Source organism: Strix aluco, chromosome 1, assembly GCF_031877795.1.
Source record: "Strix aluco isolate bStrAlu1 chromosome 1, bStrAlu1.hap1, whole genome shotgun sequence".
NCBI classification, from domain to species: Eukaryota; Metazoa; Chordata; class Aves; order Strigiformes; family Strigidae; genus Strix; species Strix aluco.
The window spans coordinates 42,672,722-42,689,038 of NC_133931.1; the positions used below are offsets into that span (position 1 = coordinate 42,672,722).

The window sequence follows — 16,317 nt, forward strand, 5'->3', positions numbered from 1 at the left end:
AATGACAAAGTCATAGTTCACGTAATTAATTATTACTTATATATACACATACCACATGGCTATTTGATTACTCCAGGGTATTTTAATAAAATAATATAAAGGAGTTAAAAAGGAGTTAAGAAGCTACTACAATTCTCTAAAGGATTTTTTACTTTTAAAAGAATAACTTTTAATGACTTTTTTTTAAAGTAAAAAATTGTAATGAGGATACTTTAATTTAGGTGGTCAAAGTCATATAGCTGAGGTTGGGGGAGAATGACTAAACAAATGTGGCACGTCTGGGACTTCAGCTGCTGGTCATATCATCCCCAGTCAGACAACTGGACATGCAAAGCCCATGTAAAGAGAGGGAGGAGAAGAGAGAGAGAGAAACACTTGTAAATGACTGAAAATCACAACAACGCAGAACTTTGAAAGGATATCCGTCTGGGCAAATCATGGTTTGGATATCGAAGATTTCGGCAGTGGCGTAGTCAGGCCCCCCCCAGGGTGGACTGAGGAACACAACATCTGCTTGCAGGTCGGCAGCGAGCACCATGAAGTCTCCACACACAAATTCTATCTGATCTGCCACGCCGTACACCTCAGCATTGTTGCGTGCAAGACTGAGCTTCTCAGGATCAATATCAATAGCGATCACTGCAAACGGAAGCAAGAGCAAATGCATGGGTTAATGTGAACTGCGAATGCCCCCCAACCACCAAAAGGACATTTCAGAAGGAAGGTGTTCTTCTGCAGCCACCAGATACATGTCACATCTATAATCTACTTCAGTTTTGTGGGTCACGGTAGACATGAAACTACAGTTCCTCAGAGTGGAAGGACCTGCCGTTGTGTGGCAGGAGCAGAGGTTTCACCAAGAGCAGAACTGCTGCATTTACAAACCAGCAAGGGAAGCCACACAGCCAAGACTGCGAAGGCTCAGCCACTGTTGCAAAGGTGGGAAACTTTAGCTTTTGGTAGTCGTATATCTACTACCATGACAATTGTCCATCTCAGCTCAAGCCTTACCTGTCCACTAAATAAAATACAATAAAATACAATCATCAACCAAAGTGCATACCCAAATTTTTGAGAGAAAAAAGATCAAAGAAACAAAATAATATGCTATATACAAGACCTGCTTACCTCTTTTTGAGGTCAACGCAAACTGAATAGCGTTTCCTCCAACCCCACAGAACGCATCCACTATGATATCGCAGCTGAATGACTGACTAACACGGATGGCAATATGCTCAGCTATTTTCTCAGGAGTTACAGAAAACCAACCCTCTGCAAAGGAAAGGGAAGGGAAGAAGTGTATTTTCACCTCTTACTTCAAGGTCACCTAAATTAAAAACAAACCACCAACTCCCCCACACAACTGAAGGTTTAGTGTTAATCCCAACAATTTTGGCTTAGTGCATTTGACTAGGAAATACAGGCTTTGAAGATGATAAACTCTGGTCAGTCCAGAGATCTGCTAAGCAAACAAAGTCTTACTGAAGCAAACAGATATGCCAGAATCTCGCTAAGTGCTTTGTTGAACTTGGTGCTGAGGATTCTGGCTTATCAAGGACAAGTCCACTGCGACAGCTACGAAAAACTTTGTACATCAGGATTATGCTCTAACAAATAAAATGAGAAACATATTCTCTCTTATCCGACATGTTAGTTTCTTTACAGCAATGTCTGGTCTGCCAAATAATCTATGTGCTTATGCACAAAAGCATCAGAATTGAAAGGCTTACAAAAGCAACAAACCCAAAATACAAAAATGCAGTAATCCTAATTCCTCCTTCACCAATAAATTTACAATTTGGAAGTGGTTTCCATGTAAACATGGAAAAAAGTAACTTTGAAGTGACTGTAGAAAGTCGGAACAAAACAAGATCCATCAGCATATTTGGAAGTTTCACAAAATTATTTTATAAAATATAGAAGTAGAAAAATATTGAGTTTCTGGAAAAGTCCTGACCAAGAATAACTTGGGTACAGTATGATCTTTGTCAAACATCAGGACTAATGCAAACAGAGGTGTCCCATGCTAGAAGCTCTACTGAAGTCCAAGACTTCTGTTTGCCTGCCTGCTGCAGGATGCCATTTAGAGGTGCAAATGCACACTCAGTAATGCTCCTCTTATAAGAAAATCAGTAATAAACTATGAGAAGGGCCACAGGTTTGGATACATCTTGTACCACCAAGTCAGCACACTTTGTACTAAACACACCTCTGTCTAGTTTAATTCCCTCATCAAACCGAGAGAACAGCCGGTAGCGTTGTGCCCAGTACTTGGCCAGTTCCGGATCAGCAGCAATCTCAGCAGGTATAGCTCCCAGTGCTATTTTATTCCTCCTTCTCTTTTTTTTCTCCTTCTTCTTTGTAGTAGCTTTTTCATCTACAGCTGGAAGACACTGCAAAAGTTAACAATCACTGTTCTTGTAGGCTAGGAATGTAATTGGTAGACAGGTGAGAGTTAAGATAAGATGCTAATGTTTAACAACACTGCTAAATGTCCTTTACTACTGTTCGCCAGATTACGCAGATTAGTGGTATAAATTAAAAAGAGCATCCTGTATTTCAAGGGAATAGTGTTACCTGACAGGCATCAGTCACAGTCCTAAAAATCGTAACACCTCATCCATTACTTAAGAGCCTTAACAGGTTAGCCATCATCTTCAACTGATGGCAATAAACTCTACATAGTGAGCAAACAAGTTGATCAGAGACCAACTTAACGCCCTTACATAAATAAGGAATAAGAACCAATCTAGACAGGAGTTTTACAGTAGAAATCTAACATAACTGAATTACTGTAGGAAGGATTAAACTATATGTAGGAACCTGAATAATCCTGTTTTCTTTTGTTTACACAGTTAAATAGAGAAGTTCATAATATAGAATTTATTTTTTCCTCCCAGAAAATAATTTTAACAACGCATGTTCCCCAAAGCTCAGCAATGTGCATCTGAGAACCCAAAACCTGACGGTCTGTGATCTACCTGAAGTTGATCACCCTCATCCTTACAGGGGAAAAAGGGTGTGCATTGGAGACCTGTTGCATCACATCTAGGATCAACAATGACTGTTTACCTATGGAGAAATATTGCCAATATTAAAGGCAAGACCTGGGATTCTGGTGCCCCAGGAATAAGCTACTTCCATTGGCACAGCTCTCAGTCAGCCTTACCTTGGACCTAATGAGTCTCTTTGAATAAACAGAACAAATAAATACCACACAACACTGTAATTTGGGAAGGCAGTATTAAGAGCCCACTGCCAATTCATTTCCAATTTGTTGGAAACTGATGTACCTTGGCTGACATCCTCTGTCTCTGCCCGGAGATAATCGGGAATATCCAGAGAGACCAGCTGCCGCCCGCAGCCACATTCCTGCCTCCCCACACCCCCATCATCGGAGCCACTTGCTGACACGTGCAGCGCTTCCTCCTCAAGGTTACTCCCTCCAGGTTCTGTGAAGGCCGCGCTGGAAGATGGTGGCTTTTGGTTTTCAGTGTTCAGTGTCGCAGTCTGTGTGACAGTAACGCTTTCCTGATCCTCCAAGTCGCTGCTGCTCGAGGACAACGCCTCCGGTTTACCCCAAGGGGAGGCTGTCTGGGATGGGGCTTCCTCCCCAGGTTTATTAACCCGCTTTAGGAACTCTTCCACCTGCAATTGTCAAATATCAGATGATTAGATGGTCCTGTTAACCAGCTACCAAGAGCACACTTTAAAAAGCCTTACACTTCAAAAGCACCTGCCATGCATGAACTCTTGACCACATGCATTTCAAAAAAAGTAAAATACCGAGTTAAAACATTCAGGAAGTGAATTAACTGTGCTCCCTTTTTACATTTGTAAACAAGCTGTCTTTGGGAACTAGATACCAGCTACTGGCAAAAGAGAAACTCCACAAAAATGACTGATAAATAAAGTAAATAATTCTCAAGTAGTATCTGAAATATCAATAGTCAGACTTGCCACAGCACAGGTAACCAAGACTACTACTTTTAAATTAAGTATCTTTCCTCCAATCTGCATTCAGAGAAGCTGTACTCTGCCTCTCAGGTCAGCATAAACAGGTAAAATTACCTTCATACATTCGTTAACTCATCTACAAGATGTAGATGGCACCACATGCTAAAGGGTTCTGCTGCACAGTAGACAACATTACATCCTAACCAGCGGGCAGATGCCAGTGCAAACTCTTCAAAGGCATATGCAGATGCTCACTTTTACATTACAGTTGCTCTGAGTGGCACTAGGCCATTCCTTACCAGAAAGTCTGAGGAAATTTATAACTTTTTTTTTTCCACATAATTGAAGTTGACCTTGAACTACACTGGCCTCAGGCACAAGACAGCAATGGTCAAGCCACTGATCAAAAGTTACAGCAATGGGACTGGAGTTCAATACAATATGTCCTGTCACCACCAGAAAACAAGAGTTTTGCACTTTAGCATTAGGGAATGCCAAGCATCCCAGAAGGTGACAAAGTAACATTGAAAATCTGAGGTAACAGATTTTAAAGAGACTCAACTAAGAAAAATCTACAGTGAACAAGTTTTTCTACTCATTACTGATTTCTGAATAAAAAAAAAAAAGCATAAAGTTAGGTGAAAATAAATGCAGGTAGAGGTGTAAGCAAAAATGTTGATACAAATTATTAAGAACATGGACTTACACAACATACACTAACCTATACAAACATTTTTCTCTCACTGCTGAAATGCCAGTACTAACAAACGCCCTCAAATGCATTTTAAAATCAGAGATACTTTTAGTAACTATAGAAACCTACACACACCTCTATAGGAATGATGCACCCAGATGTTAGGAATGACTTTCACATAACTTCGCAATTAAACTCACATTCCTTTTGATAGACTGACAGAGTCCACCAACACCTTTCCATACCCACCCTAACCTAACTACTCTTCACCTAAGCAGGGAAAAAAACACAAACCAAATCAAAAGAACAAAGAGCAGTGGACTGACACCTAAAAAATGCCACCTATTCTGGGCATTTAATTTTCTTTTTCATTTTCATAATTCAACAACAGCTAAAGGAGCAGAAAAACCTATGAATTACAGCAATGCTAACAAACCTACCTTCTTCAAAGTTTTATTTTTTTTGCAAGATGTTTCAGATTCCTCTGTAAAGAAGATGTGTGTGTTTTTGCTCTTCCTTGGTTTACGCATATCCAAGAATTTGGACTTGAGTTTTGCTTTTTTCTCCAAGTACTGCACACTTCGGTGGGTGAAATCTGGAATGCCACCATACCTGAAATTAAAAATAAAAAAATTTTAAAGAAGGACTTAGTTGGTTAATTTCCAATCTGGAAGCTTTAACATGAATGTTGATGCCTACAGAAATTGATTTAGACCAAATCATTTCTTTATGAGACATTTGCTCCACTCTTAAAATATATGTCATTGGATGTAGCTGCAAAACAATGTACCTTCATGAAAACATTTAAATAACTTTATATTTGAAAATGTTTACCCGAATTGGTTTTAGATTTTATTTTTTTTTTTCTAATAGGTGTACAACTTTAGGTGGAAACAATTTCCCAGAGTAGGCTGAAGAATAGGAAACGAAAAAAATATCTTCATTAGTGGGATAAAACATCTTTTTGGTGGGTGTAAAGAATCTCCAAAACAGCTACTTTTGTCTCCTGGGAAATGCAATTTAAAAAAAAAAAAAAACAAACATAGGCAATCCACCTAAATAATTTTTATAAAGTAGAACAGAGATTGTCAATTACAAAACACACTCCTCTTTGAAACATATATATATATATACACTAAAAAACTTAAATCTTGCAGAAGTGCTAGACCTAAGCTACAGTCCACCTGTGCCCTATGATGTTACTTCTACAGCACCAACCACCAGATCTTTAGGTCATGCCACCAAAAATGAAATTTCCCTGATCAACACCCTGGCAACGCTTTATTAGTACAGCAATATTTTACTAGTATAAAGCAACCTCATTCCAGTATGAAACAGCTATAAATTATGATCTCAATTCACAGACTCCAAACTGAAAGGACCATTCATGGTCAGAGCCTTTAAGCTCTAATTTAAGTTGCTGACCAGCCAATTAACATTTACACAACTGCAAATACCTTACAAGTCACACTTCTCTTTCAAAGCATTTTTCTTATTCTTTTATTAGTTTCCGTAATTTTGCATCTCTCTAACCAAAGGATGACAGTTTTATTAAGAGCACAGACTAACTTTGGGAATCATCTTCAAAAGTTTAACAAAACGGGAATGGAGACAAATGGTCTATTTGAATAACAACAAGAGAGCTGACTTGCTACGAAGAAACCCTGATAAGCAATTACTTTTGTCCTGTGCCACACTTGAAACCCAAAACAGAGCAGGTTTCCTCAGGATCTTCCACCGGGTTCTCATCCACATCCAGTTCATGGCTAGGAAAAAAACACAGATGACAAAGTTAGTGAAAAAAACACTCTTATTTTACAGATATACCAATAAGAAACATATGAAAAACATTTAAACAGGGGCTTCAGAAAGTTCTTCCACACACTGCTGAAACCAAGCAAGGCAGATAACACCAGTCCATTCATATGCATGAGCACATACTTTTTTTTTTTAACCGAATTCTAGGGACATATATCCTTCTATTGGGGTTATAATATTTCAACTACTCCGAATGACCTCTTAAAATATTTAATATCAAGCCCTACATGGAACTGATGAAGATAGTGTTTGTTGACCCTATTTCCAAATTATCTTCATCATCTGTTATCCATATTATTATCTATTATTAATGCTATGGCAACAGCAAAATATTAGAACAAAACCAAAGCTACATGATTAGCAGATAATAATTCCATCCATCCCTTCACCTTTAAGTTTGTAAATTTATTAGAGAGGAAGAGCCATGTCACCATCTTTGAGGCTATACATTTTTAGAGAAGAAAGAAAAGACTATGACAAGGCAGAGATTGCTATTTTATGATTGTCATAGCACTGAGCACTTTACTGGCAGCATACAATTCAGTTAAACGATACAAATTATTTACTATTGTTCTTGTATCGTCTACACTAATTAGACCTATATAAGCAAGTTATCCTACCCAATTTAACAATCTTGCATACTTCAGTGGCACAAGAACAGTACTGTCACCTTGCAGAGTCATCGAGGCCAAACATTGTTTTCATAAAGCAACGGAAGAGAAGAAATATCCACCACTTGTTGCCAGGTAAAGATAATCAGTGATGGAAGACAATGAGGTTTTGTACTGAAATTTTAACTCACAATCTCAATCAGATAGTTACTATAAATCAGGAGGCTTCTAGAGAAAAAAGCTCATATAAATTTCATGACTTGCCTTCTCTTAACTTTGGCATGTCTGTATTCAGGAGGCTCTTCATCCTCATCTTCATCTTGGTCATGATGCAGCAACTGCTCTTTGTCATTTGATTTCGAGCTACATGGCCCCTGTGAACCTAAAAAAAGATAGATGAGATCATATTTTCCTTCTGCATAAATTAATTCCTTATCTTCCTGTCCCCAAAGTACGTCTGCAGCTACATTTAGATTGTCGTACGTACCTGAATCTGACAAGTAAGGCACAAGTGCCAAACACAAATATCTTTACCTGTCTTTGAGGGACAACATACTAACACAAGCTTTCAGTATTAATTACACTGTAGAGTTAATAATCTTAAGCATGACCAACTTCAAATTATCTCAGCTCTTCAAGAAAAATAAAATGCCTACAAGGTACAAATTCAAAACAGTTTCCTCCTTGTGCATAGATTTTGTTTCCATTTCATTATCTATGCAAAGATATTCACATACATTTAATAAGAGAGGATTCCAACACTCACTCTCATTTCTTGTTGTAAAGGTTTTCCTTTCACCTCTGCCATTCCAACTCTGCTGTAGGATAAAGATGGGATCACACCTGCTCCTTCCTTCCTTAGAAAGTCACTAGCAGCAGTCTCAGAGGTTTCCCACCAAACCGAAGTATCTGAGCTGCTTCATCGTTCTTCTTCATCAGGAGAAACCATACAACAGTTGGAAACACATTACACTGCTGCTTACAGTGAATGCTGGCAGGAAGAACTGGCAGGCAAATGAGATGGCTACTTTCACTGCATGCTGAACTGGCTGGCAAAAACATCTCCAGCCCAGTCTCATACCTCCCTCACAGAAGCTCTTCCAGTAGTGTAAAGCACAGCCACTGACTTTCACCATATTACTACATTACCTGGCACTTTCACTTGTTAACACTATCTGTGAATGTATGAATTTGGGGTTGTAGAGATGACTGGCTCACTAATTGATAACTTAATGCTGGAAAGGACCTCTGGAAGACATCTGGTCCACAGTAACACAGTACAACAGAACAAGAGCTTATTTTTAAGTATGGCATTTTTAGGCAGAAGGCAAAAATAAAAAAACAACCCCAGAACTTCTCAAAAAGCCGTTCTTAAAATCTGTCACATTCGTGAGAACATCAACCTGAGTTTTTGTTAATTTTAGTCTATCAGTGATCACAGTTGCAATACCAATACTAAGATAAACAGATAAATACACACTAACAGTGCTCTCTCACCACTTTTTGTAGTGCATTTGAAGATTTATTAAGTATGTGTTCTGTTCAAATCACTTCTGGCTGAAGAACACATTCAATATACAGGTTAGAGAGAGAGATCATCCAGACAAGCAGAGGGAAGAAAATGGAATCAAGTATGCAATCATTCCACAAAATACTTGACTGACTTATCTAAAATAGCATAATACAGACAAGTCCTTGTTATATATAACCACCTACAGAAATTCTGGTAGAATCAATTTTAGCTGATTTTGTATTACCTGACTGGTTAATACTTTTATTTTCACAAGATGCACTCCTTTTCCTGGTTCCTCCATCACAGGGCTCCTTCTGGCTTTCACTGTCAGATGAACTATGCTCTTGAGGACCCTGGTGGGCTACTGTTAGAGCTGCACTGCTCTGCTCCACTTCCTCCAGATTCAGATTTAAATTACAAATCCCAGAGATTATTTCACTGTGGAGATCAGGACTTGAAGGGAGTGTTTCCTCACTTCTGGTGTTAGAGGGAGACAGCTCCAAGCTCAGCACTTCACTACATTCAGCCCCTGGGCTAACCAAGTCCATTCTTCCCAAAAGATCCATCTCCTGGGTAACCCCATTAGCTTCCAGGTTGTCACTGTGTGAGCTCTCAGTAGTCCATCCTTGACTTGTCCAGTACTGAAACTGTTCCCAGTAATACCAGTACAGTTCACTATAATGCTGCTCCCACTCTTCCCTGGTGTCTGGATTATTCCAAGGCTCAGAGGCTGTGGTTGCCTCAGACGACAAGAGCTCCTGATGTTTCTCCAGCCAGCTTTGCCAAAGAAGGCCCTCTCCATACTCACTCCAGTACTTCTCCCATTTTCCTTTAAGTTCGCTGGGTAAAGTCTCATTTGCAAGACTTTCTGAACTTTCACAGTTTCCTTCACTTATAACTTGAGGTTTGCTGCTCTTCTCACCTTGCTCTGTAGCTAGGGCCTGCTCATCAGAAATGGACTGGATATGACAACCACAAGCTTGATCCTGGCATTCCTGCACCATTTTATCCTCATGTTTTTGTTGCAACTCTTTTTTCTTCTTCTTTTTCTTTTTCATAATCTTCATGTTACTCCTCTTTCTATAATTTTCTGTTGCCTAAAATATAATGGAAAAACATACTTAGAAGTCTACAACATATATGCAGTCTTTTCTTGTCATCTCTCCAAGCACATTTCTGTTTCCATTGAAATCCTCCCTCTCACTGCAACCCTGCTATTAGCCTTCTCCCCACAAAAGGCTGTAGGGTTTATGGGTCTGACAGGGCCCTGCTGCATAACCTTTTCTGAGGAAGTTGTGGGAAAGAGCTGTAATAAAGTCTATAGAAACACACACACAAAAAGGTGGAATTACAGACAGAAGTGGGGCTGCTGAGAGGGAAGTCATTAGTAGCTCAAGGATTCAGAAGGAAAGATACCTACATGAAACACTATAAAATCCTAAAGGGAGGTTGGTCACGAATTGAGGGGTCACTGGGTTGAGCTCAATGGTAAAAACTATCTCAGTAACATCAAGGACCTGTGGAGGCTGACCCTTACTGTCACCTGGTATCTGCCTAGCCAGAAAACACCATTCAGGTGTCTTATTAGGGTAGTGATTAAATAATGCTCAGCCTAATAGAATGGTATCGCTATTTCTGGGTGCTTTAGACAAAAAAGCATTGCTTTATACTTGCAAGCTCTGTAAATCCTGCAGCTGAATATCCGTATGTCTGAAGACACTGACCCAAAAGAGGGGTGTAATATTCTTCCCATCTCATACTGATCTCCAAGTTGGCTAACAGAAACACAAGGAAACAGCCTCCTCTCCAAACAGGCGGCCCTTTCATTTGTGCAATACAACCATTTCACTCGTTACAACAAATTCAGACTACTTCAGTTGTCTAGTGGAACAGAAGACAGAAACCTGTTACTGAAAGAAAACACTAAGGTAACTTGCTGGTTTCATCAAATACAGCTCCACTTGTTTCAGTGAGAGTTAGTTAAGTTCCTGTGCTTACAGATATAAACAAGATAAAAAAACCCTGATTTTCTTGGATGTTTTTATCAGATAAATCTACCAAATTTTCTCATAAACTGCCAAATCAAGTTTGGCAGGTAAAAAGGCAGCAGTGATGAGGGACAACTCACACAGGCAAGAGTGCAAACGTACAGATATTACTTCAAAGGTCCCACCAGCTGCAATCCCTAGTTTTGCTGCATTGACAAATGTGTAAGGTGGACTATAAAGAAGTCAGGTTCAGAGAACTGGCATTAATCTTTCATCCACATCCCTCATAATGTCATGTTAATACACCCAGTGCAAAGCACAATGCTTAGTAGTCACCTAGTAAAAACATACATTATTTTCTCATTCAACTTAACTGCAGTATTACTACAGAGCAACAAAAACTGCATGTATACTTTGGTCTTGAAGTTGGATGCCTGCAAGGTCTATTTACACGCCATCAATTAAAATCATGTACAAGTTTCTCCTATTTATGTACAAATTTATCAGGTCAGAACCATGGAGTGCTCTGCACGTAAGTATTCTGCCACTGCCAGGAAGGTCTGTATTCCATAAAGCGGCCAGTGTGAATATCCCACTGTCTGTTCCTCATCTGTGAACAACTTTAGTCTTCCTCTAAAGGCCAAAAGCTCCCTATGGGAAGCAGAGCACTCAAGCCTCATTCCTGTCCTTTGGAACAGGCCAGCTTTATCAGTGGCAAGGGGAATCTGAGAAACTAGCTTTTTATATTAGTGTCTAAAGGTAAATGGTTAAAGCAGACAGCGTCAACACACGTGCTCAGATTGGAGCCTACTAGTTGTCCTGATGCAGAGCATTAACATTACCACGGCTGTTTGAAATTAGCTATCTCTAGTAGCAAGAGGAATATAGATATGGAAAAGCATAAAGCACAGCCTGACCCTGTTTAGTCAAATTGGCAGATGGATTTTACAAACTGCACAGACCACGGTGCTGTATGCTGTTAAAAGTATGCAAGGCAGGCAGCTTGCAGGCAGCTTAAAGCCAGCTCAGATACAGTTCCATGAACTGCAGTCTCAAAGATAACCGAGGAGCAGACATGCCCCAACCTCTGGAAACACAAAGTAAAGTAAACAGAACAAATAAAGCAAATAAAGATTTACCACAAAGTCCCTGTGGGCTGACTGCCCACCAAACTGAAGAGGCAATCCCATACTCTTCATAAGCTTGGCCTCCGGGTCTAGTTCAACTTCTTCCAGGTCAAGAGCATGATTAGTATCCACCTTTAATGTCACATTGGGACAATGGGTCTCCTCCCCTATTAACAAATTATATTAAGTGAATATAATCTGGTTCTGATACCTCAGTGCAACAGCAAGGCCTACAAAAATTAGCACAACTGCCTCTTAAGCTTCCTTTCCCATTTAAAATTTTCATCATAAGCATCTTATTTTCTGCATAACTATCAGTAGAAACCAAAATCTAACTTCAACAGCCAAAACACTGCACTGAGTCTATCTGGGATGGGGTTAACTTTCCTCATATCAGCCTGTATGGCGTTGTGTTTTGGATCTGTGACTAAAACAGTATGAATAACACACCCATATTTTGGCTATTGCCAAGAAGTGCTTGCACAGCATCATAACTTCCTCTTTTCTCTGCTCTGCCCTCCCTAGTGAGTAGGCTGGGGTGGGCAAGAGACTGGGAGGGGACACAGTTGGGACTGCTGGCCCAAACTGGCTGAAGGGATAGTCAATACAGTATAATGTGATGCTCGGCAATAAAAACTGGGGTAGAGGGTGTGGGTGGTTGGGGTCAACCCACCACAAACATTCACCTCAATAACTTGCAGAGCAAACTACAATAATGCCCAGCAAACAACAGTTAGTATTAGGAAAAGAACATTCTTTACAGTAGTTCTTTTGGCATGTATTGGCTTAAAATATAAGAAACTGCTGGTTTCGCTACAAATCTTTCAAAAACCACACTAACAAAGATAACAAAATTTTCAAAAATGTAATGTATGAACTACAAAACAATTATCTCAGAAAACTGATCAACTATCAAAACACTGCTTGCACATCTATCATGTTTTTAAGCAACATCATATGTATATAAAATGACAAATACCTCTGAGAAAGTAGGAACTGCATATTGATGAAACTTATGAAATACAAAAACTCTTGAGAGTTGATAAAACTGAATAATTCAAGATTTTTTTTTTTTGGGTCATGATATATTTACTGCCAAATTATCACACAGCACAAGACTCTTCTGTTTTTAACTGATTACTTTCACCACAATTCAGTCATATATGCACAAAAACATGGTTTACATTCTCCTTCTTTGCTCCATTCACACTGCCTGCATCTGACCTGTGCTATTCATTCTCAGTATCTATGGACATTCCTTTCTGTTCAGACTCCTTCCTTTCAAATCAAGATATTATACAATGCTGAAGCTACCAAGACAGCATTAAAAAATCACATACCAAAGGAATTATGTTCATATAGGCACGTGTGGGGAATTCATGAGGATGGAGCAAGGGACTGCTGTTGAATTTCCCAGAGCATGCACTATTATTATTCCTAAAATACAAGCAAGTAGGGAGACACTTACTTGACTGCTCCTCCTCATATGATTCCTCACGTACATGTAAATCATAATTTCTCTGACCGGGGCTATTGCTTCTTCTCTGCTTTTGGCCCAGCAGATTAATCAGCAACAGCCAGTGTCCTAGGCTGGGTAGAGGCAGCAGGGCATTATTTCTCCCAGGCAACTATCTAGGATTTGCAGACCCTCCATTATATAATTAATTTTGAGCTAGGGAAGTTGAAATTATGATTTGAGAGCAGGTCAGGCACTTGTGAGCTAATCTGCTCTGTGCACCAGGTGAAGATTATGTGAGCTGGTAAATCTGTGCAAATGGGAATAAGCATTATTCTCGTTTTGGCTGGGATAGAGCTTTTTTCTTCTTAGTAGCTAGAAAAGTGCTGTGTTTTGGATTCAGTATGGGATTTAGTATGAGAAGAATGTTGATGATGCACTGATGTTTTCAGCTGTTGCTACGAAATCAAAGACTTTTCAACTTCCCATGTCCTGCTAGTGCACAGGAGCACAAGAAACTGGGAGGGAGCACAGCCAGATCAATGGACCCAAACTCGCCAAAGGAATATTCCATATCATATAACATCATGCTCAGTGTATAGATGAGTGTTGGCCAGGAAGCTCGCACTCTTTCAGGACTGTGGTTTCAGGATTTTCCCTCCTCTGGGTTCACCAGCTGGGAACGGGCTGGTCATCAGTCGGTGGGTGGTAAGCAATCACATTGTGCACCGCTTGTCTGTATATTCTATTATTACTATTATTATTATTATCATCATCATCATTATTTTGATTTTATTTCAATTATTAAATTGTTTTTATCTCAACCTAAGAGTCTCCTTACATTTACTTGTCTAAGTCTCTCCCCCATCCCCCGGGACGGGGAATGGTGAGCGAGCAGCTGTGTGGTGTTAGGCTGCCAGCTGGGCTTAAACCACAACAGCCTTTTTGATGCCCAACGTGGGGCTCTGACCCATGCATCTGGTTTGACATAAACATCCACATCAAGATCATAGTAACTTGGAAGTTACACAAGTGCTAAGTTATTATTCACATCCGTCCCCGTAACAACAGTACTGAAAAACAAGCCAGAAACAAGAACTATGGGTTAGCAGTTATACAGTCCTACTAAACCACGCACGTCACTTCAAGTATAACTGTACATTATATCGCATGGTACATTTTATTACCTTACCTGTACTATCATTGTCATCTTTGACATAAAATCCTTTTAATCCCAGTTTATATAATTTTCGATCTCTGGAACATGAAGAGAGACATTGACACAGAAGTTTGTCATTAAAACAAATTTTTTTTTATGGTAAAAACAATCACTCAGTGGAACAACCTCCCCAGGAACGTGGTAGAGTCCCCACTGCTGGAGGTTTCAAGGTGTGACTGGACAGGGTGCTAGATAACCTCATCTCGGCTCTCTTTCCCACAAAATGCTGGCCCAGATGATCTTTCAAGGTCCCTTCCCACGTGAGCTGCTCTGTGATTCTAAACACCCAAAGCAAAGAAAAAGATGAAAAAGGCAGCACTTTAAAGCCTGATGTGAAAGCCTGCATGAGAGATGTTCAGAACACGTTGCTGCTATACAGAATGCCCGGGAATTAAATTTTTGGCCCACAAAACGTTCTGTTTAAGTGGGTGGAATTTAGTGTCTTCAGTCCAAAACTGGAAACATTTCAGCCACCATCCAACGCTGCCGGGGCACCTCATCTCCGCAAGTGCCTCAGCTAAACACTGAGCGTGTTACAACGTCAAAAGCTCCGGTAACGGCCACAACCTCTTCTCCCGAAGCACCTGCGACAGCCGCCATGAGCAGCACCCCTCTGAGAAACCCGCTCCTCCCCCTCCGGCTCGGGGAGGCTCCGGGTCCCTCCGCAGCCGCGTGGAGAAGGGAGAAGGGCGGCGGGGGGCGCCCGCCGGAGCCGCGGCAGGGCGCGAGCGCTGCGGCCTGAGCCCGCGCAGCCGCTGCCCCAGCCGGGGAGGGAGCAGGCTCCGGCCGCCGGGCCCGCCGCCGCCCCCCGGGCCGTGCCCGCTCCGGCAAGGCCTGCCCGCGGGAACCGGCGTTCAGGTGCCCCCCCCCCCCCCGCCCCGCGCCCGGTGCCGAGCCCGCTACTCACTCGACGAAGGCGCGGGAGCAGAGGCAGAGGATGCTGCGGGCCGCCCCCACCCGCAGCAGCAGCTCGGCCACCAGCCGTCCCCGCGGGTCCTGCACCATCCCTGCGGGAAGACACACGCCGCCGCACCGACCCGCCGCGGCCTTCCGCCGGAACTGCCGGGAGCGCCGGGCCCGCCCCGCCACCGCCCGGCCGCGGCCGAGGGGCGGCCCGAGCCGCGCCGAGCTGCTGGGACGGGGGGGAGGCGCGGAGCGGGGTCTCCGCTCGGGGAGCAGCCGCTGCACCCGGTTTGGGGTTCAGCTTTCAGCACCCTGCTTTGCCGGTCGGCGTCCCAGGCTACCCAGCCGCAGAGTAGCTGGGCTCTGGGGGCTGTGGTTGGGGGGGCCTGTGTAACGTGGCTTCCTGTGCTTTCAGTGGCTCCCCACGAGGAATAGTCCCGTCTTGGTTGAGAGGGGGGAAAAAAGGGTGGGGAGGAACGGACATCGCAACAAAAATCTGCAGCCAAAGGGACTGCAAAAAATGCACCGGGAGTGGGAAACGAGCGGGAAGCCTGAGCAAAGCGTATTGGAGTAGTGGCTTGGGCAGAAGTAACAGGAGGGCTTAAAACGAGGAGAGAATGGGGACGGGGCGGACGGAGGGAGTGGAAGTGAAAGCACAGCCTGGTGGGGCCGGGGAGAGGGCAGGGGGGCGTGGGGTTCGGGGGGAAAGCGTCGGGGAGCGGCAATGCCTGCGACTGAGAGAGGGAACTGTTTTGCTCGCAGGCTTCTTTCCTGTGGAGTCCTGCTTCGGGCACCGAATCAGATCTAACCTGGGAAAAGATCGTTGTGGAGTGAAAGAGACGGATTTGGGAGACCTGCTGACCTGTTCTGAAAGTTGGGGGGTGTTTGGAATAGGAGGCTGGTAGGAGAGAAGGGCAGGTGCAGTGTTGAACGGATCACAGGATGCTGCCCTGCGTAGGATTAGATTTTATTCTTGCCTCTACTGTAGAGACTTTATATGATGATGCACAAGGTTTTAGAGGTTTCCTACG

The 16,317-nt window shown here is 42.1% G+C and overlaps 1 protein-coding gene across 9 annotated transcripts in view; it reads right to left on the reverse strand.

Moving 5' to 3' along the window:
• TGS1 (trimethylguanosine synthase 1) overlaps positions 1 to 15,420 on the reverse strand; it is a 30,066-nt gene extending 14,646 nt beyond the window's left edge. For 3 of the 9 annotated variants that reach the window (XR_012622545.1, XM_074819025.1, XM_074819044.1), the window contains exons 1-11: positions 15,291 to 15,420; positions 14,357 to 14,421; positions 11,721 to 11,875; positions 8,838 to 9,690; positions 7,345 to 7,462; positions 6,331 to 6,417; positions 5,092 to 5,263; positions 3,294 to 3,648; positions 2,210 to 2,383; positions 1,129 to 1,272; positions 423 to 639 (exon numbers count right to left, since the gene is read on the reverse strand). Coding sequence is in view for 6 of the 9 variants with exons in the window: in XM_074819025.1 (XP_074675126.1) it covers positions 423 to 639; positions 1,129 to 1,272; positions 2,210 to 2,383; positions 3,294 to 3,648; positions 5,092 to 5,263; positions 6,331 to 6,417; positions 7,345 to 7,462; positions 8,838 to 9,690; positions 11,721 to 11,875; positions 14,357 to 14,421; positions 15,291 to 15,388 (2,438 nt within the window). In the remaining 3 variants the exon portion in view is untranslated. Of the gene's footprint in view, positions 1 to 211; positions 640 to 1,128; positions 1,273 to 2,209; positions 2,384 to 3,293; positions 3,649 to 5,091; positions 5,264 to 6,330; positions 6,418 to 7,344; positions 7,463 to 8,837; positions 9,691 to 11,720; positions 11,876 to 13,048; positions 13,148 to 13,176; positions 13,400 to 14,356; positions 14,422 to 15,290 lie in introns of those variants that run through there. The other 6 variants (XR_012622543.1, XR_012622544.1, XM_074819084.1 and 3 more) reach the window with 5 other exon arrangements.
• Between the last annotated feature and the right edge of the window lie 897 nt (positions 15,421 to 16,317).